The sequence below is a fragment of the Spea bombifrons genome, chromosome 4, assembly GCF_027358695.1.
Source record: "Spea bombifrons isolate aSpeBom1 chromosome 4, aSpeBom1.2.pri, whole genome shotgun sequence".
Taxonomy (NCBI): Eukaryota; Metazoa; Chordata; class Amphibia; order Anura; family Pelobatidae; genus Spea; species Spea bombifrons.
The window spans coordinates 45098386-45123299 of NC_071090.1; the positions used below are offsets into that span (position 1 = coordinate 45098386).

Genomic DNA, 24914 nt, shown 5'->3' on the forward strand with positions numbered 1-24914 from the left:
TGCATAATGTATGTGATAAATTACTTGCACCATGGCAGCATTAAGACTAAATATAGAGGGTTTTTTTCTCAAAATTCTGACATTTCTTCGTATATTGAATGCATCATTTTTATGATACAATTATGTACCTTTTATATTGACAGAATCACATTTTCATTCACAGAATTCACATTTCAATATTCAGATATTGACAACAGTGCTTTTTTATTTTGCTTTTGCAACATCTTTATAAGTCACCCCTTTATTTAAGGTTTGTGGAACTTATATACTCTTTAGACGCAGCAATAAAAGCTATATAGGATCATTAAATACTATGCCTTCCAAACTAATGCAGTATCGCCCAAACATTCAATATGTTCAGATTTATTAAACGCTTTCGTAAAGCGAATATGTTGGTTTCAACATAATTGATTAGAACTAGAGCACTCAGGTCACCGTCTGGACCACAGATGTATACTATAGACTCGTATTCACAACTCGTTAGTATCAACCATGCTGTTGCAAGGAGGATATCATCCCAATATTGGGGTTTACTGCTAGACTGGGAGCTCAGGGAAGATGAAATGTTTCATCCGCTTTATTACGTGATATGTGGGACAATTCAGCATGTTCAGTCGATAAGAAACGCTGAAGTTGTTTGAGCTTCCTCTAACTAAGCATTACGTAGAGTGGCCACATCGGCTGTGTTTTCAAGGACACCTATAATTTGTACATATTGCTGACCAGCCTAGATAAAATGCTGCCCTACAGTATAGGGGATGTATAGACTTATGGAAGAGGACCAGTTAGTCAGTTATACATACCCCATACTACAGGGCAGCATTTTATCTGGACTGGTCAGCAGTATGTAAGATGCATGTCCTGGAAAACATGGCCGATGTGGTCACCTTGGCATTATGCAGCCCGACTAGACTCGTCCTCCAGGAAAAACCCATAAAGATTAGATAAAGAGATGGGATTATCAATTTCGTCTCTCTTCCAACTCCGTGTTAGGGAAGCGCAGGTGAGTGTGGCCATTGCTCTAACAACAAGCAGAGGGAGCTCTTAGGAGGCCAGAAAATGAAACTTAAACTACGGTATAATGTCAGCTCAGATAATCAGTGGCTATGGTTTAAAATAATTGAGCTGCCGTAAGCAAAGTGTGAGGTAAGGGCAGAGACCGCGGCAAATCCTGGAGAGAACGTTGTGAAACATGCCAGTGCTATCGGGGGAGGTAACAAGTTGTAGCCTCTTCATCTGAACTTTGTTTTTCCGTAGAAGATTTCACTACTGTGGACAGAGTAAAAGAAATCGTGGAGCAAGCCGGTAATCTGTGATCATGTCCTGCAAGTTTAGGCTTCTGCTAGAAAATGCAGAGCAGATGGTTGTGGTGTGCAGCAAGGAAGAGGAGTTTCTACTGAAGGAGGGGATGCAGTGTTTGGCAGTACTGGAAAAGGCCAGCCTGGTGGTGGGAAAGTAAGTACAACTTCCATTTCCATTCAAACCGCCATGTTTATATTATATATATATATATATATATATATATATTATATCTCAGTGCTTTGGGGTGAGCTCTGACAAAGCCTTGTGTGGCCCTGTCTGTAAATCATTTTTGGAAACTGTATCAAATGCACCGTATAACCGTAAGCAAAGAAAAATATTTTCTCTAATCACTCTGATTTCATGGAAATGTGGGTCCCAGCCGTCGGGGTCCTTGTTCGCTAAAGTAGAAGTGTGGAGGAGAATATGCTGTAAAGTTGTGGTTTTAACCTCCTTGATTTAATTGTCCATCCCTGCCACGTTCCATTGCAAGAATGGCTGAGCTACCCTGCATAATGCATAGATCAATCAGCAAGGTGATGTTCTAAATATTTAACTAATTTGACAATACATTATACAGGGCTAGCCAAACTCCTCCGGCAGCAGAAGCCCACTGGGCTTGGGCCTTCATAATGTATATTGCAAGTCAAGGAGATGAAACCAAAACTCTCGTCAATTTTAGGTTAAATATGTGGCTAGGAGGGGGGGAAGCTTTACAGGAATTATAATTTGGCTGTGACCGATAGCAATTTATATAATTGAATAAGGCATTTATAAAAAATAAAGTTTTAGTTTTACCAAATACATAATTGCAACTTTTCGGGGCTGGGGAACACCATGATACCATTATATCCAGCAAACATTTTAGGCTGCTAGAAACTGTCCTTTATAAACATGAGCGCTTTCAACGTCAAGAACTCTTTCCGTCGCCACTCATTTAGTATAAGGCAGCCAATTTGCCGAGGGATGATTCAATTGCTCTTTCTGATTGGCTGTTTGTGAGCCATGATTCATTTGCTGATTGGCTCTCAGTGGTTTTCCTGGGTCTGCCAAACCTGGACTTAAGGTGGATATTTAGAGCAGTTTAGGATAATGCTTTCTGCCCCGTGCCACTTTTCATCTAAAAAAAACCTTTTGTCTCCTCAAAAAGTGATTAGCTACACTGCTCTAGAAAGTTAGCAAAATACTTAGCATTGGCAGTTCTGGATAGCAATGGTAATAAATTAGGTTATTGTAAATGTAAATATGTAAGGTAGCCATAGCCCTCAAAGCAATTTGTCCTTTAAAAAAACATGACGAAAACCACTTGTTTCTCTTGTAGACTTTGGTTGAATATTCATTAGATTGTGTAAACAGAACCCTGCCAGTCTTAAGAATTATTAACCTGCAGATATATTTCCTCGAAGTTTTTGTTTTACAAACATTTGACAGTTTTTATCATATTTAATGCAGTCGGTAATGGAGATATTATGTTTTAGTGATGGATTCATCAAGGCAGTAGGACCAGCAGATGTTATCCACCAACAATTTTCTCAAGCGTCCTTTGAGACAAAAATTAACTGTTCCGGCAAGTGTGTATTTCCAGGTGAGCAAGTAATTCTAAGACTCTATACAACTCAGAAGCTATATTTTTATATGTATGTGAACTATGATGGTATTATTAAGACACTGTATATCCTGTGACCATGAATGAGCCTCAAGATTGTAAGCTTGCGAGCAGGGCTCTCTCCACCAAATGAATATATGTATTGTATTAAGCGCTCCGTAGATTGTTGGCGCTATATAAATAAAAGATAATAATACATCCATTCAAATTTATCTCAGGTTAAATTATAACCATGAGCTTCTCTGGGATGCACCATCTTCCGAGCATGACTGTGTGTAGCCAGCATGGGCATACAGTCTTGTTTATCCATTCATGTGTGTTGCTAATTAGATGCTGAGGCATTGGCTCCTTTAAGAGGCACAGTAGGCTACTTTGTATCTTCTTACCAGGACCCAGGGCCGGCCCTACCATGGAGCATAGTGGGGCAATTGCTCCAGGCGGCAATTTTGAAGGGGAGGCGCGTTGCCGCCTCAAGCTCTTTTTTTTTTTTTATAAAGCGGAGAGAGAGGGCGTCGAGTGGTTTTCGCTTACCAAGTTGTCAGTACCCGCTCGGCACCCTCTCTCTCCTCTGCGAGCCCTCTAGCTCGGTCTTGGTGCCGGCTTGTAATGCTGAACGCCGGAATGACATCATCTTCCAGGGCTCAGCATTACAAGCCGGCACCGAGACCGAGCAGGGAGACTCGCCGCAGGACTGCTGAAAGGTAAGTACAAAGGGGGGGGGGGTAGAGTAGATAATAGGGAGGGAGGGAGAGGAAGGGTAGATAATAGGGAGGGAGAGGAAGGATAGATAATGGGGGGGCGGCATTTTAAACTTTACCCCAGGCGGCATTATGTCTTGGGCTGGCTCTGCCAGGACCCTATCTAATAACTTTTTTTTTCATTTATTTTTTTACTTCTTTCAAGATAAGACCTATTAGCAACAAGTCACTCCTCGATTATTCATGACAATTATTTTTTTATATATATTTAATTTACAGTGCCAAAGACAAAAGCATGTCTGATACCATCATTTGACTTTATCTGTTCATTTTATAGGATTTATAGATGCGCATACTCATCCAGTATGGGCTGGTGACAGAGTGAATGAGTTTGCTATGAAGGTAGGTTTGGATACCATGCTCCTATTTTGTGTTGCTCTATTAAAATCTTACTTGAATACATTAAGGCCGTATGGAGAGTAACAAGGCCAACTAGGCACAATGGTTAGTGGTGCCTCTACATATAAAAATTAAATGTGCTATAGGCACAAAATGAACGGGTATTAGCAGGTAGCAGGCAAAGAATTGCCGAAATGGATGTAGTTTTTATTATACGAATACCCTACGGTGCCCAAAGAAACCTTCCTGGCACATGCCTGGGGTAAAATCTGTCTCTGTCCGTAAATAAAGAAATGAAGTTATTTCCTTTTCCATCACTGGTCACTGTACTGGAATTCTGCTGTTACTGGAAATACTAAACCTGTCCGCATGTTGATGGTTATTTTGCTGCTCTTCAGCTTGCGGGAGCCACATACATGGATATTCACCAGGCTGGAGGAGGCATTAATGCTACAGTGGAGCATACAGCTGCTGCATCAGAGGAAGAGCTGTACAGCAGATTCAAACAGCGTCTGGAACGAATGCTCAGAACTGGAACCACCTTAGTCGAGTGCAAGAGTGGTTATGGATTAAAATTAGAGACAGAGCTGAAGATGCTGAGGGTAATTGAACGCGCCCAAAGGGAGTTGGACATTGGAATCTCCTCTACTTACTGCGGAGCTCACTCAGTACCAAAGTAAGACTGACTCTATCCATTTGAGTTATTCCTTCAGTAAAATTTTCAGTCTTAAATAGGATGCTCTTGTGTAAGCTCAAGGGGAAGGCTGCATTTTTTACATGTCAAAGTAACAGGGACTATTACTTATGTGGTGATTGAATCCGTTCTGTGCTCCTTCTATGGGTTTTGTATCCACTCTTTTGGTGTAAGCTTGGTCTGCATTGTATACACTGAATGTGTTTTAGAATGCCTTATTACTGGGTCAGTTGGTAGGACTGCTTACCCCCACACAGGTTGCCAGCCCTCCCTTTGGAGATCTGTAATGTAAAGTAAGCGGAGAGAGCATTTAGGCCAAAAAGGAGCGCTGTCGCTTAGGCCATGTAACAAGGTGACATTTATACATTTCTTATCCATGTTTTGTCTCCTTGACTGGCTACTACTATGTGTGTGGCTCTTTAAGATGAACTAAGTCATTCATCGAAAGTCCAGTACAAACAAAATCTAAGCTAAATGTACTGTTTGTAAAGTGGCCTTGTTATGATAATAAAACATGGTTTCAAACTTTGTACAAGAATCCATTTTTATAGATGACCCCAAATATATTCATTTATTTGAAGGGTATGATGGTGGAGTTTGTGACTCTTGCTCAGCCTGCCCAGTCTTTTTTAAGGGGCCTTTTATGAAAAAGGTCTAACATATAATTTCATTTTCCTGGCAGGGGAAAAAGTGCAATCGAGGCTGCAGATGATATTATTAGTAATCATTTACCTGCACTGAAACAGCTGGCACTGAACGGGGAAATTCATGTGGACAATATTGACGTCTTCTGTGAGAAGGGAGTATTTGACTTGGAGTCTTCCAGGAGAATCCTCCAGGCTGGTAAAGCCATAGGACTGCATCTAAACTTTCATGGGGATGAACTCAGTCCCATGAAATCTGCTGAGGTATATTTACATTAGTTTAAAGGAAACGTCCAAGCCCCCAAATACCCTTGACAATGCATAATAAAGTAGTTAAGTACTTTTAATAGACATAGTAAACTGCAATAAAAAAATCAAGTAGGTCTGAACACATCTCCTTCATGGAACTTGAGCTGGGAGTCAGGGAACTGCACCAACTTAATAAAAGGGATTATGCTGTATCTTTTTACGTATGGAAAGGGGAATCTTGGTTGGACATGCCCTTAGTAAAGAAGGGGTTGAATGACTTTTAATTGTATTTTTCATTTAGGGATGTATTTTCTGTTTAGAGCCTTGTGTTTTTATATTTTTTACTTCCTGTTGTAGAATTATAGGGTTAGAGTATGACATCATTTTCTATTCAGATAAGACCACCAGAAAGAGCAGAAGCAGGTAGTAATTAGTAAGCATTGCTTATAAAAAATAACTCTAATTCATTAGGACGGGATTGACCTGATCACTGCGCGCTTTACAAACGAACAGCCACATAACGTTTAACGTCTACAGTTTATACATCAAGTGAAGATTTTGGTTATGGGATTGGGATGAATGCCTTTGTTCAAGTAAATGTAATTTGTATTCTTTAAGAACAATCTGTTGCCTTGATGTTTTTAGTTTTTGTTCTCTTAGTGTTTGGATTGTAAGAGGGTGCAGCTAATTTCTAGCTGCTGTTGACACTTCTGTTTACATAATAGTCTGGTTTGGATTGGATTAAATAAAAATGGGATGCGACTGTAAACCACACACCTATGTGGGTTTTTCCTGTGAGGCCTATGTTTTTTTTAGATCCTCTGATTTGGCCAAACAGCTGGACCTCTGCAGACTGAGACCTCAGGGGGTCAACTATGGTGGCTGTTCTCTAATATGTTTCTGTATTTCTGTTTACTTCATAAAATAATTAGGCAATGCATACAAATTCTTCAATGTTCATGTTCAGTCAGACATTGTATACAGGGCTTTATATGACTAGGGTTATATCTAGAATGAGATATTGAACATGGATTCAAATACGTGTTTCTTTTTAGATGGGTGCAGAATTAGGAGCACATGCTGTGAGTCACCTGGAAGAAATAAGTGATGAAGGCATCACAGCACTGGCCAAAGCAAAGTGTTCTGCTGTCCTGTTGCCCACAACTGCTTATATCCTAAGGTAACATGCAGATTTATTTTTGGTTACTTTTAATGGTCCGCTGCTATTAGAATCACTTTCCTAAATACACCTAATAATAACTACTGAAGGATACATGTTCTTTTTACATTCATCTTGAAATATAACCAAACTAGTAAACTATTTTGAGCATTCAGTCACGCTCATTGCTTTATCAGACGTGGATATGGATGTGGTGCCTGTATGTAATATCGAAGACTGAATTCTATCTAACTGGTCATAAGAAAGAAGGGCAAAAGCTGCCCAAGGGAGCCGTATGTCTGCCCGAGGGAGCTGTATATTCTTGACTAAAAATAAACAAAAGCCTACGTAACGCTTACAAGAGTTCCTTATAATCTAAAAGGGTATATTTATCTGAGAATAATTACTTATGTACCGCTTGATTGAGCTTTATTTATCTGATATGTTACTTCATTGCAAACATATATGTAACATGTAAGTCCAGGGCAGTGGCAAATAACTCGTTCTGGCAAGTATATTTTATTTCTTCCTTGGTTTAACATGAGGATGTTATAAACTTGTCACTGAACAGATGCATTCTTATTTTATCAGGTTTTGCTAACTTCTGTAACGCTTCCCTTCTTCTTTCGCTTGTGAAAGTGTATCTTGCTCGCTTTCTCTTTGCCTAGTATCTTCCTGGAACAGATTTGGTCTCTAGGTTTCTGGTGGTCTATATAAAATTTGGGAAAAAAACTCCCACTAAATACAAATATGGCTATTCAGATAATTTGGAGATTCTCTATAAACGTGTGCCAAATTACACTATTACTATACTTTTCTTCCAAAGGTTGAAACAACCAAGAGCGAGGGACATGCTTGATGCTGGAGTCATAGTTTCTCTGGGAAGTGACTTCAATCCTAATGCATATTGCTTTTCTATGGTAAGTGCTTCAGCGATTACAGGCTGTAACCTACCTTCCTTTAACAACCTTCCTTCTCAAAACAGAACAGAGTTAATCTAGTCAAGTACCACAACTCCAAAGTTTGTGTCATAGTTTGTTCATTAAATATTTAGTCTTTTAGTAGTCAAACACTGCAGTTAAGATACAGTGGGGTGCAAAGAATCATTGATGAAATCACCAGCAGTCACTGGAATGTTGTCGCAAACTGCACAATTCCTAAGTGCCCCCTTACTACTTAAATCTCTTGACCCCGCTTTCCTCTCCTGATATCCCTAACACAGTGTACTGCAGCCATAAAAAAAACACAATTAGAAATGGCAAAAAAGACACTTAGCCCTGCTCCAGTGGTCAGATGTCTAACCACTTTGCCTCTTTTGTAATGTTGGGATAAATGTGACTGCTATATGCCAAAATTGGTCTTTATCCTTAATCCCCAGTTACTAAAATCATCATTAACCTTTGTATGTTTCCTCTTGTGGAATATGGTGGCAATATACAACTCAATAAATATGGTATTTTGTAGAAGTTGTCTGTGTTGGGCAGCAGCGTTCTTCACTAAAATTGTATTTTTCCAGCCCATGGTCATGCACTTGGCCTGTGTGAATATGAAGATGTCACTGAAGGAAGCTATTGCTGCTGCCACCATCAACGCAGCCTATTCTTTGGGGAGATCTCACACACATGGCTCTCTCGAGGTTGGAAAACAAGGGGATGTGGTTGTGATTAATGCCTCACGGTTAGTATTAACTGACAGTCAATAATAGGATATTGGCCACCTGAATGCACCAATTATTTGTACGATCAACCAAATGTTACAATATGGATAGCAGTATTTTAACCTTTAGTTGATCATAAAACATTGTCTCTGATACAACCTTTGTCTTTGAATTTGATAAATTGCTTTCAAACATTTTGCAGCAGAATGTGCACTTTGGATTGTTTGCAGTAATGTGTATACTTTTTACACTGGTACTTTAATATATTAAATGGCTTTTTGTCTATTTTACAGATGGGAGCACCTGATATATCAGTTTGGTGGACATCAGGAATTAATTGAGTATGTTGCCATCAAAGGAAAGATTATTTACAAGAATGAGAGAGTTCTTGGTCTCTAACTATTGCTGAAAGTGTCATGTATAGGATTATGTGCCCTAGACCCGTAATGCAGCTCATCGTATCATGATAATAAACCTTATATATTTAATTGCTTCAAAACTATTCCCATCCCTAGTTTTAATACTGTTATGGCCAAAAACATTTTGAAAAAAATAATAATTATTAAAAAGTTTATTTGGTTTGTTAATGAATTCTTGGTTGCGAAGAACAGAGATGGTGCTAACTTGTTGATGCTAAATTAAGTAGTCCCTATTAGAGAACATACTTGTGTGACATACTTATCAAAAGGGTATATCACTATAATGTAACTTTTAAGAAACATTTGTATTTTGTTTATATTGCGCATTATTGGATACATTACTTGTGCAATGAGCACCTTACATTTCTAAACTGTCATTAGCAGTGACATAATTAGGTTACTGGCGTAAGTGTGGAGCAATGCCTTGGTCTGTGGGTATTTTCCTTTGTGTGCAGGTCTTCTCTTCTGGGCATAATGTCTTTGACCACCCTGGTTCTCGATTAACTTTCTTTGGACTTAGTTGCTGCTAACATAGAAAAGTGGTGTATGAACCGTCAATAAATATGATCACAATTTCCTGCTGGAATCTCTATCTCTGACACCTGTAGGCATATGCCAAATTGGATACAGTATATACGCAATTGCCATACAGATGGGACATAAAAGATGGCAATGGAGACACGTGCCTTGCGTGCCTCAATGTTGGGTGATTGCACATCTCTAAGGTTTTAGAAATTATTTCCAAAATGTGATTGTTACATGCACCTCCCTTTAAGTGGAAGGTTGTTTCATTGTCCCTTTTTCCAAGCCTTTGTACAGATCCTTGCAAGCATTTAAACTTTTGAAGCACTAAATGGAATCGGCAAACGGACATCTCTACAACCCTTGTGTGTACATGGATCTACTAGACATTCATACAGGTTGAGACCCGCTTTGGGGGGGAACCCAGTCATAACACTAGATACGCTGTTTGTTATACATTATAAGCCTTGTCATCGGGGCAGTAGTGTGTATTGTTTGATAAAATGTTATTTAAAAAAATATATATATGACCCTGACTCCAAGATAGCCTGGTAGGCTAAGTCACAAATGTGGGAAATACCGTGTGCTGTAGACAGCTGCGGACTGACAAATTGTATTTGTTAAAACATAGAAGAAGCGGATCTCTTCACTACAGGCTCGTTCGCAGTGGACTGGATTCAACAAGCTGACATAATCAAGTGGTCTTAATTGTCCTATTAGACAATGCACCCTGCAGTGCTGTAGAACAGTGTGTTTGTATTTAGGTTACATTCTTTTTTGGAGCACAGGCGTGTTGGTGATTAACAATTTATGTATATCTGTCATAGTCCCTCTAGAGGCATGAGCTCCATATGCTCTTGTAGAGCACCAGAATATGGTGATGTATCACAGCATGCAGACCACGGCGGTTTGGCTAGCTATAGAAGTACTTTAGAACCATTTATGATACATTTTACTTTATACAAGAAATATAAAGATCTAACCATAAGAAAATTCACTTTAATAATTCTTGCTACATTCCTCTAAACGGATCTCACAATCCCATCACACATAAAAGGTTGTAAATTCTCTTATTAGCCCATCAGGGTAAAGGTAAAAGCGAGGCTGCATGCACAGTTTGGGAGCAGCAAGAGAGAAAGCTGCCAGTAATGTTAGGGGGTGCTGGAGGGAGAGAGCAACTGGGAGGGTAAGGGAGGGAGTATGTATGAATGTATGTATACTAGAATGAGAATGTACGTATAAATGGTGTGTGTTAACATAAATGTGTATGTGGAAACGGTGTGTGTGTTAGCATGGATGTGTAAGTAAATGTATGCAAGTGTAAGTATGGGTAAGCAGGTCTATGTCTGTTAGCTTGAGCTTGTACATATGTTTGCCAGTGTGTATGTTGGGGGGCAATGGGCTGATAGAGCCACTTGGCTTCATTTACCCCAAGGCCAAAAGGTGCCAGCCCTCCCCTGGGCAAGTAACTCCAGGTCAGCCGCAGCATGCTATCCATGCAATCTTGTATTATTGCGTTATTCCTTAAGGATTTTATTCGCAAAAGTGTATTGCATGTGAACATATGACTGCAACAGAGTCTAGTATACTACAGTAAAGTGCAAACCATGCTACTTTACAACTAAAATATATATTTTATTTCACTCCTGCCTGGGTTGTCCTTTGTGTAGGACCGGCCCTGCACTAAAAGAATGTGTCCAGGAATTTTGGAATTTTGCTGTGAGATTGGAGTTTCTGGGATCTAAATCAGAGGTGTGGATGTTGAATGAGTGAGCTTATAGACACCATATAAATACCAAGTAATATAACTATAAATGTATTTATTGGTGCCATGTCACTTCTGTACTCCTACTTTATCAAACCTCTTGATAGATGTGTAGTGGGCTGGATACCGCCCATTGACTATGTGTGCTGTGTGTTAAATGTGTTTTGGGTCACTATGTTTCCAGGCTGTTCGGCTCTTGTGTGCCCAAACGTTTGCATCCCTCCTTGCACACTACCGTACTTCTATTTTCATTTCTTTGAGTTTATTTACGTTCTTGACAAAAATGCAACTTTATATCTGAGCTTTTTGTGGGTTTTATTATTTGGAAGACTTAACAAATCTGCAACAAACGTGTGGAACCATCAGCAATGCAGGATTCTATTCAGCCCGTTGTGGATGCGCAGCCGACCTTCATTGGACAAATAGAGCATCATGAAGTGTGTCCTAGGAGGCCTGAAAAAAATATATATATTAAAAAGGGCAATTAAAATATACAAGCAGCAAATATTATGCACACTATCATGTGCCCACCTTCAAAATTCTGTTCTATGTCAACTAATCAGGGAACAGTCCGCCAATGTATACGTTTAAGTATTGACAATGTAAAGCATTTTCAACTTGTCATCACCAACATTCCATTGGTTGCTATGGAGATTTAAAAAACTTTACAAATGTTGCACAAGAATAACCTTTCACACATCTTCCATCATGAAATTATTAATATTTCTACAGGGTCATGTGACTGCAACTGTATTTCAATAAGAGTTGGTTTGGGCTGTGAAATGCCCACTACTCCCGTATAATCTCTACATAAGGGAGTGCTAAGTTTTAGCTGGGAGTTGGCCTGAACTCATCTTCTCCCTAACACTCAACACCTATGTATAGTAGCTAATAAACACTAGGCTTGTGTATCACTTTTTGATTAATATTTTTTATTAAATGGCCACAGTGAAGCCAGATGCCTGAAGATTTGGCTCGTTTAGAGGCAGGTTGTCCTTTTGGGCTCCTGTTCTTCCTTAAAAGACTTTAGCAGTTCCCATTTTAGGAGTGGGACGAAGAAGATCTAGCCCTTCCGCAGGCCTTTTGGGATAACGCTGAGCATGGAAGGTAACACAAGCAAGATGGAAAATAGGAAGTTTATCCTTGGCTTTTCCCAGTCTTCACACACATATCAAGTCAAGGCTTTAACATTTCATGGTTGCCCATCATTCTGTCTAGTGAACAGCTACATCTCCTGTATATTATCAAAAAATGTTGCAATTGGGGAATTCAATTAATTGCACGTTGCCCACATTCACACCGTTTTCCTACTTCCTCTGCTGACCCCTTCTGCATCATCTTGTTCTTTAATTATCTTCGATCCAGTGATCTTGGAGATTATGTCTGCCGAGATGCGGACAAAGATAGAAGATGAAAAACAAGATGATGTGGAAGTTGTCTGCAGAGAAGGTAGGGAAACCTTTAGAGAGCGCAAGTGAATAGGCCCTTTGTGAGCAGTCTGGCCTTGTTTTCGTGGCTTCATACAAATTGCCAGAGTATGTTAAATTTTCAACTCAGGATTTTGATCTTGATGATGCAATTGGGCACTCCTATTAAATGTTGCAGTTTCTCTTTTGTATGTACAGTAAGCTGCAATTATAGAAAGAAGGTCATAGTTTAATGAATGAAAGACTGGGCTTTATTCATGCTGCTCGATTTGCATGCTTTGAACAGAATACTGGTATACAATAAAACAATCTGACAGTCACATTACATTACGTTTAGATTTCATTTTCAAAAACCCTTTACTATGTTACAAATTTTCCATTGAAGAATTTGTAGTCACACGGGAAACAAATGTTTCTCTTAGAAAGTATTTCACGCAAATATTCATACAATTACCTGCAATACAGCAGGTATAAAACTGTCAAAAACCCGGCTTGGTTCAACAGTACATAGCAACTACATTTTCCACACTAATTATTAAACATGGCTTTATCATTGAGACTCATTGTGATCATGCAGTGAGGAATTACTCATGGACAGGGAGGACTCCGCTGAAAAAGCAGTTGGTGAAGCAGGTCTGGATTCAGGAATATGCTCCATTCTATATTTCTCTATATATGGTTCAGCAACACGCCAGATCTAAAAGAATGGATAAGAAAAAATGTCAATAAAACAGACTGCAAAGACATATAAAAGTAGCACATAGAACTTCATAAGGACATGTAATGGTTATGAGGCCTGGCTGTTACAATAGGAAAAATTAATCTGCTGTTTTTTCCCTCATTTGCATTTTTTAAATCAAAAGTGTAAGAAAGAAGAGTTAAAACTACATAGAAAGGAAATAAGATTGGGGTTGCACAGATTAAAAGGCAACTGAGGGTGGAAGTACAAATATGACCAGTGTAGCCTATTAGCAAAGGACATAATGTATGATGGAATAAGAAAAGGTTCCCAAGAAATCCCAGAATTTTACACAAAAGGAATGAAAAGCTCAAAATAAATAAATAAATAAATAAAATCAGCTTGAAATTAAGACCAGTCTGTAGGTACTTTGAAAAAGTGATCGATATGAATATAAAATTGTCAGAAGACCACACACACGCGCACACACACACACACACACACACACTTGTTTCTGTGCACTTGCAGCACAACACTAGATGAGATCTCTGGAGTAGAGAATCCTACGATTTTCTGTTAAAGCATGTACCTAGCTTCATGGCCACACAGGAAACCACAATGCTCATACTTTGATAATAAACATTGGTATGTTTAATATTAGTATTACTAAAGAGCATGGGTTTGTCATGCTCTATGTAAATATTATGGCAGGAAACATGCAATAAGCATTTTCAAGTGATTCACAAAACAATCAAAACTTGCCTTTTGGTCAACAATCAACCTGTGAACGGCCTCAATGTCTGGAGCCATAAAGCGGTCTTTCAACCAAGGCCTGGAATAAGGCAAGTGGGAACATTTGGTAATCATTAACAAACAAAAAGCAGTCCTCAAAACCCCCCAAACTCCAAGAAAAACCATTTGCTTTTACCGAACAACAGAGCGCACAAGGTCGTAGACTTTCTCCAATGGAGTTGTGGTTCTGAGGGGGCGTAAAAACTCAATTCCCTGGCAGGCTGCAAGCAGCTCAATGGCTAGCACTAAAACACGGAAAACAACAAGCGGGTAAATTGTATGATCATCAAAGTGAAGACATGCCTTCCTCCTAAGCATTTCAACTGCACTGATCAGTAGTATTTTGTTGTTGTAATGAACATAACCAATACACAATAAACTGAAACAAAAACGAATCAGTGGCTGGACTTCAGTTACAATAACATTATAAAGATTCCCGCACTTATAAACCATGCAAAGGTATAGATATATCAATGACACCACGGCAGATGCATTCTAAAGCTATTTACCTAATATAATGACTACCATTATAAATCACACTTTATAAATGTGTAAAAGGAGTACAGAAACAAAAGCAAAATTGTAAACTGGTGTGTACCATTCAAAGTACAATTGTTTTGTATACATAAGTCAGCACACAGTTATGACGCATAGCCAGAAATCCACAATATTAGGTTAACCTAGAAAGTGATGGCAGATAAGAACCATTCGACCCATCTAGTCTGCCCAAACAGGTTCTAGATGTTCTAGACACCTCTTACCATGTTCTACGTTTTCAATGACTCTCAGAGCTTTTCTTGCCGCCCATCCACCCATGGACACATGATCCTCTGTAGCAGCACTTGTAGACAATGAGTCAACAGATGAAGGATGACACAAAGCTTTGTTCTCAGAAACTAGGCAGAGACAAAAATGTAATGAGAATACAACTCACCACTTTTTGTGATCTAATAAAAGCAGTAAAAAAGTACCATAACACTCACCAAGGGCAGCAGCTGTGCAATGAGCGATCATGAAACCCGAATTTAGGCCTCCATCTGTAACTAAAAATGCAGGAAGCTCACTAAGGGAGGGATTGCAGAGCCTCTCGATTCTCCTTTCACTAATGGATGCTAGTTCATGGACCCCAATGGCAAGATAATCCAAAGCCTGTTCAGGAGACATACGTTTTACTGCAAGATTGCACAGAACACAAACAATGAAACAATGAATTTCCAAGCCCATTTCACAGGGACATTCAGTCCAATGGCACAGAAATAGATTTCAAACATTGTTGGAAGCTCTGAAGGGTGGAGAAAGGTCAAGAAATGGCATAAAAGAAGGAGCAGCACAAGAGAAGCTCTAGGCACATGCTGTCCATAGAGGCACAAAAAGAGTCCAACAAGTTGTGTTAAATATGCAAGTAATAATAATAATAATAATCATTACTGCTACAATACCTTTGCAGGGTATTCCCCATGAAAGTTTCCACCTGAAATGGTCTCTCCCCTTTCTGCAAAAACCATCTTTGTAGGAATTAAGGTATATTTTTCCCAAATGAGTAGATTATGTCCATTTCACAAACAAATCAAAATAAGGATAAAAAGGGGTCCCCTGTTCCCCTTTCATTACATTGGCAGTGATTTCTAAAGGTGCACTAGAGGTATACGAGTGGAACAAAGAATCCCACAGCAATAAAAGTCACGGTAATCATACCTGGGAACCTTCTGGGTATGGCAGCTAATTGTAGGACCACCGCATTTTTACTTGCTACTGCTCCTGCGAACCCCACCCCATACCACCAGGATCATGTCTCCATGTGTTTAAATAACCTCCCAATGCACAGCTCAACCCTTTAAAAGAACTTGTATAAAGACAGATAGGTGCATGCGTACAATGTTGACAGTAATAATAAAAAGGCATAAAATATGGAGTCTGATAAATGAAAAAAAAAAGCTGTCATGAAAGGATACAGGATTGTCTGTCGCACTATTAATTTCAGTGAGAATAATGTTTTTCACAAAAGCAATGGTGTCATTTACTATTCCATGTACCTGAATAGATAGACAAGCATAATAAACATTTCTTAGAATCCAATTTATTAATATAGCACTATTATTAACAATAACTGTTATTTTACATCAATTTAGGCCGTTCCAGTCCATGGTGTATGGAAAACCTCAGGTTGTCAGACACAGGCAAGCCAGCAGAAAATTAATGATATTGTACATGCCTGACTATTAAAAATTCAAAGAGTACAGTTCTAAGAATATCAACACTTACAATATGTGTTGCAGATATATACCTGAGGGCAGCAACGTAACGTGTACGCATCTTGGACTCTGTCACAAAACCGATGACTTTCTGGAATAAAAGGAAATTTAAAAGACAAAAAGGCTTACATTGTTGTTTTAGAGAAAGGCACGAGACTCAGAACCTCATTTAAATTTCAGGAATACAATTTAAATCCACATAGGTTCATTTGGAAAGAGCAATTCTGCGGCAAAGCGACCTTATGATAGAAACCTCTGAAATGCCGATTGTACTACTGCTACAGTCGTATGATACAAAATTGTACTACTGCTACAGTCGTAAGAAGAATACTCTTTAAAACTCATACACTTTCAAAAGATGCTATTGTTGGGCCAACAGCTGGCACATGGAATATTATATTAATCATACAGATTGATACAAAATCTAACAAGCATTAAGAATACCTGCAATTTCAGATGGATGGTGATCAGAATCCAGCAGTGATCGGAAACGAAAGGCTACCTCAACTTGTCCTGGGTGAGCCCTCAGCGCATGGATATCTAGAAACCAAGCAATGCCCATTAGCTTTTTGTAATACTGTACAAGATGTGAGGATCATGTAGTGTCATTTCTAACCGGTATCAAAGGCTTTAGTGGTGCCCTTGAGAACTTCCAGTGTGAGGGCAGCAATGATATCCGCTTGTTTGGCAATGGCGTTGGCTCTCTCAACAGCCTCACATCCCAAGGATGTGATCATCTGAGTCCCATTAATAAGAGCGAGACCCTGCAAGTGAAGTCAACAAATCAGACGCATGTTGAGACTAAATCACGCGGCCCTTACGAAGCATAAGCTTACAGAAACATTTTTAGATTGGTAGTAGTAACACAAACAAGTGTAGAGCTCTGAAATAACTTTATACAAGACGGAGTCAAGTATTTAGAAATGCATAAATCTTAAGTCTTTTAATAAAAAGGGGGTCAAGAGTTAATTTCATTTGTGTGAAAAGGAAGAGCTTGGGAAAAATAATCTACCCAAAGAAATGTTGGACATTACCTCTTTTGGCTTCAGTAAAACTGGTTTCAGTCCATGAGCTTCCAAGACCTACATAAAGACATATTACTCTGCGGTAAACCAAATACCACTAGAAAAGCATTTTTATTCTCCATCCTCAAGACTAAGATTTTCAACTTGTGTAACACCTTCAACTTCATCTGTAGCACTACATTTGTGTTCTGCCTTTTGCTGCAGAAGCTTGCCTGATTTGGCACTTTCTAATGCATAGTAAATGAGGGAGCTAAAACCACAACTCTGCCTTGAATAAACCCCAAGGGCTTTGCAATGTATGACAAGAGTTGGTTGTATTCGAAATATTCTGCTGTGTCTTTAATTCTCCATGAAGCAGGAAAAAACAGATAATGTAAGTGTGCAGGAAGAGAATCAGAAATGTAAAAGATTTAGGACAGCAAGCTTACATATTTGGCATCAGCCCAACCACTCTTGGGTGACCACATCTTTCCTTCTCCTATAAGTCCCAACGCAAGGTGTGAGAGAGGTGCAAGGTCTCCACTAGCACCAACAGTGCCTTTTTCTGGGATGTAAGGCAAGCAGCACGCTGATGGAAAGAAAAACAGGCTCTTAATCAACACTAAACTCTTCTTGGAAGGATCTATACTCTAGTTAAATACATGCTATAATTATTGTAAATATAAATAAAAATGAAAGTATATTTAAATCAAAACTATTTTCTGGGGGGGATGCCAGGAAAAGGTAGAATGTCTTTAAGCATCAGTTAAAGAGGCATTGTGTTTTCCTTTAACACTAGTGGGAGAGATGAGGTTGAGGTTGCAATGATTTCCCAGCATGCACAGTGTTACCTGGAATAGCATCTGAACCTTGTATGTGTCGTAACAGACATACAGATTGATTTCAGTAGACATGACCTATTACTCTTTTTATAACATGTAGTGAATGAATAGCACAGATTTCAAGCATAAGTTAAACATTATAGTCCATGTTTGGCATGTTATGGATCATGTTTTTCATGAGGACATACCCTTTCACACAGTTTTTCAAACAATTTGTACCGTTAGCAATGCATCATCAAGGTCCTTCGTATAACATTTGCTGTAATGTACGGAACAAGGTATACTCGCCTTTTTTAACATATTCCTTGTTTCAATGAGGTAGATTTATATGAAACAGTCTTCAGAACCACTTGCCACCGCTTAGATTGATGGCATGCCAGAACACCATTGGCACACAATTTTTTGAGCACCATGTGGTTGTAGTTACAACTCGTGATCTAGGCCAGTTACTTACTTCTACACCTCCACCATTAGTTACTTCTAACTAGGATTCTTGTATCCATGTCAGCAAATATAAGTTTATATGCCATTAAGGAAGGGATATGTTTAATACTGGGAATAGCTGAGATTTGGGGTTCTGCTTAGTTGTATCAGTGTCCGAGTTAATTCTTGCTGTATGCCATATTTACCATTGATTTTCTTAATTTTCACATTAACCCCTTTTATTAACTTACCGTTAAAAGCTTCAATCGCTTGGTGTAGAGTTTCTAAAGAAATACCACTGTACCCTTTCGCTAAGACGTTAATTCTCAAAGCCAAAAGCATGCGGGTACGATCCGGGCTGAGAGGCTTTCCAACACCTGTAAAGAAATGGAGCTCATAATTTGGAGATTGAAGAACCAGCAACAAATTAACCCAGGGGCTATACCAGTCCAATAATCAAACTGTATCATGAATAGGATATGAACCAATCGATACATACATATGAATACTAGATGGTCCTGTGGTCTCTTATAAAATATGTTTTCCTTTGAGCTACCAGTGCCAGTCAGTAAGTGCTATTGTTGAGCCACTGGTGGTAAGATCCCTATTTTCCAGTGTAGGAAGAGGACTTTAGAGCAGAGACCAAAGCCAATTGAAGCTCATTCTAGCTAGGCTAAGTATCCATTTATGTCAGCAGATCCTGCCCACCCCATAACAAAGAGGTTATCTTAACACCACTTGCAATATCCTTAAAGATTCAAGGGGGTATAATGAACAACAGAGGTTTACAGAAACGGTTTTGTTATATTTATCATATTAGAATTCATATTTGTGTAGATTTCCTTATTAAAAAAAAAAGCATTACCTGCTGAATGGGATCGGACAAGATTTACTTGAAGTTCCCTAAGCAGGGGGGAAAAAAAAGGTATTTACAAGTGTGGCAACGAATGAATGGGGCGTCGAAAAAAACTGTTCCTCAAATGAAAGCATCACTACTATTTTTAATAAGAGATATATGCTACATTGCTAGGTGGAGCAATTAAGTCAATTCAAATCAAGCATATGCTTTTAATATATCAGCACTGTCTTTTCAATAGGAGTTGAAACTAGTCAAAAATAATATATTCTTACAGCAACCCTCTGCTTCTCACTTTGAACTTTGCAGGGTCTGGCATCAATAGCTAAATCTAACAGATCTCTTTACCCAATATGAGATTAAATCAAACATACATTACATAAACACACACCTTGTAGTATCTTATTACATGTAAAGAAACCTTCAGTTCAGTATTTCTGTGAAAAATATCTCCCATAAAGAAACTCAGGGTTAAAACAACAGCTGTTAAACCAGACCAGACACTGTGATAACATTTCCTATCCTTGTGTGTATCATTTCAGTGTATTTATTAACTTTTGTTTCAAAGACAATATTAGTCATTAACTTACTTGAGTTGGCTCACTGGAATAACTGTTCGGGCAAATTTCCCAAATCCTGTTGTAATACCGTATACCACTGGAATTAAACATAAATAGGTCAGACCACACACCCCGTAAAACATACATTGACCGGGTCAAATGGGTACCAGCGCCATACCTTTATGCTCCTTAACAATGTTTTCGATAAGGAGTCTGGACTGGCTTACTTTATGTTCAGCTTCTGGACTTAACTGGCAAACAAAAATAAGTAAGGTTATAAAAACATGGATTGAAGAAACTTCACACACATAAGACTGTATAGTAATAGTTTACCTTTATTTTATAGAGGCCTTTCCCTAAATTGAGCAAATCTTCTGTTGTCAAGCTTTTGCCATCTAGCGTTATATACTATAGAAAAGAGAAAAAAAATATATATATTACACATACATATATGTATACTCATTCACTCCTATATAGACATTGCAACAATTAAAAGCAGAACTATGAAAAAGACAATTACCGGTATATATATTAATATTACTAAATTATCATCTGTATGCCATTGAACATTGCCATCTGTTGTTTCAAATGTTCCCCAAAACTCTAGACCACATAAAAATCAATGTTTTGTTCCTAATCAAATTGTTCTTGTTTGCTACACTCCTTACAAGTGGTTATAGAATTTATTGTGCTTCCTTTTAACCCCACGAGTACATTTCCTCTGCAGACACGAGATGCTAGAAACCAGATATCATGCCGTGATGATGTACTGCCCCAGTCGACTAAATTGGGACTACCTTTGTATATGAAAAGTGGCTAAAGCAGATCAAATGTGCTGCCCATATGGGAGACCCAAGTCCTGCAGTCAGCACTACCCAACCAAATCAAGGCAGTTAGCAGCTATTCTATTTTAAATTAACTGTTGCTTTGCTGGTACTTTAAAACAGAAAAGATGTGGGACCAGGACAGAAAGCATTTACTTTCTTTCTGATTCAACCTGTTGCCCTGCGGGCAATACACTTGGGAGTTAGAAGTGCGGCAGCCTGCGATAACGCTGGACCTAGGACGACATAAGACCATAATTCTTTGGTAGTCATGGTACTAGAGAGGACACAGATACCCAAGGAGTCTGGCTCTGAGAATTGTGTCGGAGCGTGAAGTCTACACGTGTTTTAAATAATTTCTGGATATGGCGATTGTTCAGGAGAGTGATGCTTAACACTTCTTCAAGAATAAATTCCCAGCAGTCACACTTATTCCTTGAAAATTTGAACCATGCATAAAAAAAAAAATCATACTGTACAAAAATAGTAATTTCCTAAAATATCTCAACATACCTCATCTGGCTCTTTATACTTGCTATATCTGTGTATTGGTTAAAGATGCAAAACCTACAATCAATGTGCATACACACCAATATTGGTTTGACCTGAAAAACCACAAATATTCAGAAAAGGGAAAAAAAGGATACAAATGAACACCCTCCGGCTGGGATGGTATGAAATCAGGGGACATCACATCTCCTTCCAAAACTAAAGGGTGAAAGAAAGACATTTATCAGCTTTAATGTGCTTCAGAAAAAGGTACTAGAGCAGCCGCCATGGATCATGGGGAATGAAACAGTCGTTAGTAGCCACATTCTATTGGCAGGATGCCCAATTACACTTCCACCATTAAGGGTATCACAACCTATAGAATTTTTATGCCAATCTTCATGGTCATGTGGATGACCTACCTATAGTCCACAATAGTCTCAAGTGTTAAAGATCATGTAACTGTAATTTAAACAGGTTGATGAAAATAAAGCCAAATAAATCACACTAATGATAATACCAGCAATACAGAGAATATCGTTACGAGTGTTCACCATAAGCAATGATGCAAACAAATTTCACGCAAAATATGACAGTATAAAATAAAAATTACTTTCCACAGTAATGGGATTTCCTGGACAGAGCCCTTTTCAAGCATTGGTTATGAATAAGCATGGATACTTGACAGCTAGCAAAGAAGCCTTGTCGTTGGGACTGGCCAAGGAAGTTTGGTACGGTTGCCAGCTATGCAGTCTGAGTACAGAGTGCTCAAAGTGACAGACATTGATTAAAATCAATTCGATTTAAGAAAAGATATACAGAAAAGAAAAGATGGCCCCACCATAAATTTGACCTGGAAACCATAGGTGCATAGTCACAGGGTGGGTCAACGTGGAGCAGGGAAGGTTAGGAGGGTCTAAGATCTTTCCTTCTACTAGTTTTCAATAAAAAAAGTCCTGTGTTGGACTTGGTGCAAACAGTCAAGCGCGGATCCCTTGCACAATGTGCTGCAGGTGATGCTGACCATCAGCGCTCATTATCATCACACCGCGCAGCTCCTTCGTAATTTCGGCTCATTTCATTTTAATGCCAGTTAGCAGAAACATCTTACATCTAGCAGGGCACTAGGGTGACTACATGAGCCATTTTTGTCCAGGGCACATATAGATTAGACAGGTTACTCACCAGCACTTGCAAAGTGCTGCCTTCTGTACAGATTCAGGTATACATTCCACATCTTACAGGGCAGCACTTGTTACATCAAAACCAATAGTATTTGATACAACATAAACTGAATTTGAAGGCCCTCTGCATTTTCCAATGAAATTCTGCATCTATTCTAAAACACAATTAAAGAGAAAAACAAATAAAACAAAAAACCTGAATTGTAAAGGACGTAACATATGTTCACAGGAACAAATGACAAAGCCGTCCTAAAATAAAGGTTTAAATAAATAAAAACCTTGCTGTTTGGCGGTTTAGATTTACTTACCCACTTCAACAAACTCATTGTCATCTACAGCATCTTCCAATGGATCGTCCAAATCCAATAAACCCAAACCCTTGCATCTTCGGAGATAGAACTTCACATCTTCTACAGAATCAAATCCTCCGTTATCTGGCTTATTCTTTATGTACCGCCTGAGTGCTTCCTTGCCCAGCCATCTTACTGTTTCAGAACTGTCTTTGCAAGGTACAGCCAGCCATTCCCCCCGAACATGCACTGTGTATCTTGGCATGTTATTGTTTGAAGGTGTATTTCTGCCTCCTGTCCCAATGATAAGATGCTTTATATATTGGTCTGTAGAGTCTGAGAGAGGTTCTTTGGGTGAAGGACTGACAGTGACCAATCAAACTTTTTTTTTTTTCCTTCAAACTATAAGACCCACCCTTAAAAGGTTAATGATTGAGGAAAGAAGACCAATTACAATTAACCCTTTGGCTCACACCCACTTTCAAAACAAGGTTCAAATATGATGTTGCTACAGCGAGTGATTTGGTGGAGAGTAGTTTGGATTAGAATTTAAAGACTTAATAAAAAAAAATATTGGAAATTAATCATATTTCTCTTTATAATGTGCAAAAAAAAAACAACAACTTAGCTAATACTTAGTTATTTTTTTCTCTAGACAGCAATAACATATCCTGTAGCAATTCTAATTGGGCTTGGGAGGGAGGTGTAACATTGTTATATATCAAAATACATATCATTTAATTGCTTGCCGTACTAAAGCAACATACTAACCAAATTTATTAAGACTCCAACATAAAGGAAATCACAGGTGCGGTGTCTCCAAATTCACAAACTGCCCACCTTTCACATGAACAGTGTATGACTAAAGGGACACTCCCGCCATCTTAATCACTTTAATGCATATGATAGCTGCATGGTCCTTTTAAATGTTCATGTAGTCCATTTTTCAAAGCATGGGGAAATTCTGCAGAATCCCCCAAATACATAGGCCCCTTTTCCCCACCTCCTAGATAAACGCCCTGCAGGAAATGCATTCAGATTCACTTCCCCCCTGCCCGTGATACACACACCCCCAGCCAGGCTCTGCTGAACGCTGCAGTGCACCTGCGTAAAGTCTTCCCATTGACTTCAATGCAGAATTTAACTACCACCATTGGCTGCTTAAGCTGTCAATCAGTGACAGAACATACTCCCATTGATTTTATTGGCAGTACTTACTGCCACTGAATGACAGCTTAAGCAGCCAACCAGTGGCAAGAAATATTGGATCATGGAGAAACATGGAAGATTTTGGAGCGCTGCTATAATTTCTGTGGGCATATATCTACCAGGGGAAGTGAAATTTTATCACACGCTGGTGCCGTCAAGCGTTTATAGAATTGAGCCCCTAAATCAGCTCATGTTTCTTTTTAGGAATATAGAAGCAGAAGCTTCCATTTTAAATACACAAATGCATAGCTCCTAAAAATGTATTTTTTACACCTGATAAAACTATTTGAGAATTTCTTTCTACCCCAGCAGTAGTGTTAACTACTGTTTTTTTCTGTGGTTGTGATACTGTAACTTTGTACTTTGTGATTAATTTGCTGTTTCTTGTGTGCTTTTCTATTCACATATTTTTGTTATTGTCACATTCGGTTACAAAATCATTTATAATTTTATTTGTAATTTGGATTTTTTTACACTGTGACATCTTCATAAATCACCCCATTGAATCCTCCAACATCAAGCGATGGTACATGATCCACCTTAATCATTGAGAAACAGACTGTGCATGTGTGAGGCGTCAGTGACATTTAACCTGCTGGATAGGCCTGAAAAATGTTTTGGACCACAGTGGGCAAACCTGTCTTGTAAGAATACATTTTTAGATCTACTACAGGGTGCCAAATATAAATCATTTTTGGGTAGCCAAGGATCATTGATGTATGTGGAGGGCAAAGGCTGGCCCATCTGGTCAAATTGCTGAAAACCTTAATGCTGGTCCTGATAGAAAGGCGTCAGAACACGCAGTGCATCTCAGTTTGCGTATGGGGCTGCATAGCCGCAGACCAGTTAGAGTGCCCAAGCTGGCCCATGTCCACTGCAAAAAGTGCTTATAACGGGCACGTGAATGGGCACGTGAACTGGACCACAGAGCAATGGAAGAATGTGTCCTGGTTTGATTAATCACATTTTCTT

At 38.9% G+C, this 24914-nt stretch overlaps 2 protein-coding genes across 3 annotated transcripts; one reads left to right on the forward strand and one right to left on the reverse strand.

Annotated features, from left to right (window-relative positions):
• Positions 1-1130: 1130 nt before the first annotated feature.
• AMDHD1 (amidohydrolase domain containing 1) lies at positions 1131-8893 on the forward strand. The gene is made up of 10 exons (XM_053462041.1): positions 1131-1146; positions 1258-1455; positions 2778-2884; positions 3941-4005; positions 4401-4678; positions 5379-5604; positions 6645-6769; positions 7575-7668; positions 8265-8425; positions 8699-8893. Exons 2-10 carry the CDS (start codon positions 1319-1321, stop codon positions 8802-8804), a joined length of 1299 nt encoding a protein of 432 aa, XP_053318016.1. The 5' UTR covers positions 1131-1146; positions 1258-1318; the 3' UTR covers positions 8805-8893.
• Positions 8894-11351: 2458 nt separating this feature from the next.
• On the reverse strand, positions 11352-23079 carry HAL (histidine ammonia-lyase). 2 transcript variants are annotated; one of them, XM_053462036.1, is made up of 21 exons: positions 22752-23079; positions 21418-21478; positions 21284-21311; positions 20280-20354; positions 20125-20197; positions 19977-20043; positions 19396-19433; positions 18782-18907; positions 17715-17854; positions 17296-17343; positions 16878-17025; positions 16706-16801; positions 16294-16352; positions 15962-16042; positions 15449-15514; positions 14993-15158; positions 14771-14905; positions 14146-14254; positions 13980-14049; positions 13127-13235; positions 11352-11564 (listed from the first exon to the last, which is right to left on the reverse strand). In XM_053462036.1, the coding sequence occupies exons 1-21, from the start codon at positions 22996-22998 to the stop codon at positions 11542-11544; spliced, it is 1965 nt and encodes a 654-aa protein (XP_053318011.1). In that variant the 5' UTR covers positions 22999-23079; the 3' UTR covers positions 11352-11541. The 2 variants fall into 2 exon arrangements, with proteins under 2 accessions (XP_053318011.1, XP_053318009.1); XM_053462034.1 differs by lacking the exon at positions 11352-11564 and having other exon boundaries at positions 12767-13235.
• Positions 23080-24914: the final 1835 nt, after the last annotated feature.

Coding starts and splice junctions, on each gene's coding strand:
- AMDHD1 (XM_053462041.1), top strand. CDS start 1,319: ATGTCCTGCAAGTTTAGGCTTCTGCTAGAAAATGCAGAGCAGATGGTT. Junction 2,885..3,940: donor CGGCAAGTGTGTATTTCCAG/GTGAGCAAGTAA, acceptor TTCATTTTATAG/GATTTATAGATGCGCATACT. Junction 5,605..6,644: donor GTCCCATGAAATCTGCTGAG/GTATATTTACAT, acceptor GTTTCTTTTTAG/ATGGGTGCAGAATTAGGAGC.
- HAL (XM_053462034.1), bottom strand. CDS start 22,998: ATGCCAAGATACACAGTGCATGTTCGGGGGGAATGGCTGGCTGTACCT. Junction 17,344..17,714: donor GTTGGGCTGATGCCAAATAT/GTAAGCTTGCTG, acceptor GTCTTTATGTAG/GTCTTGGAAGCTCATGGACT. Junction 13,236..13,979: donor GGTTGATTGTTGACCAAAAG/GCAAGTTTTGAT, acceptor CCATTCTTTTAG/ATCTGGCGTGTTGCTGAACC.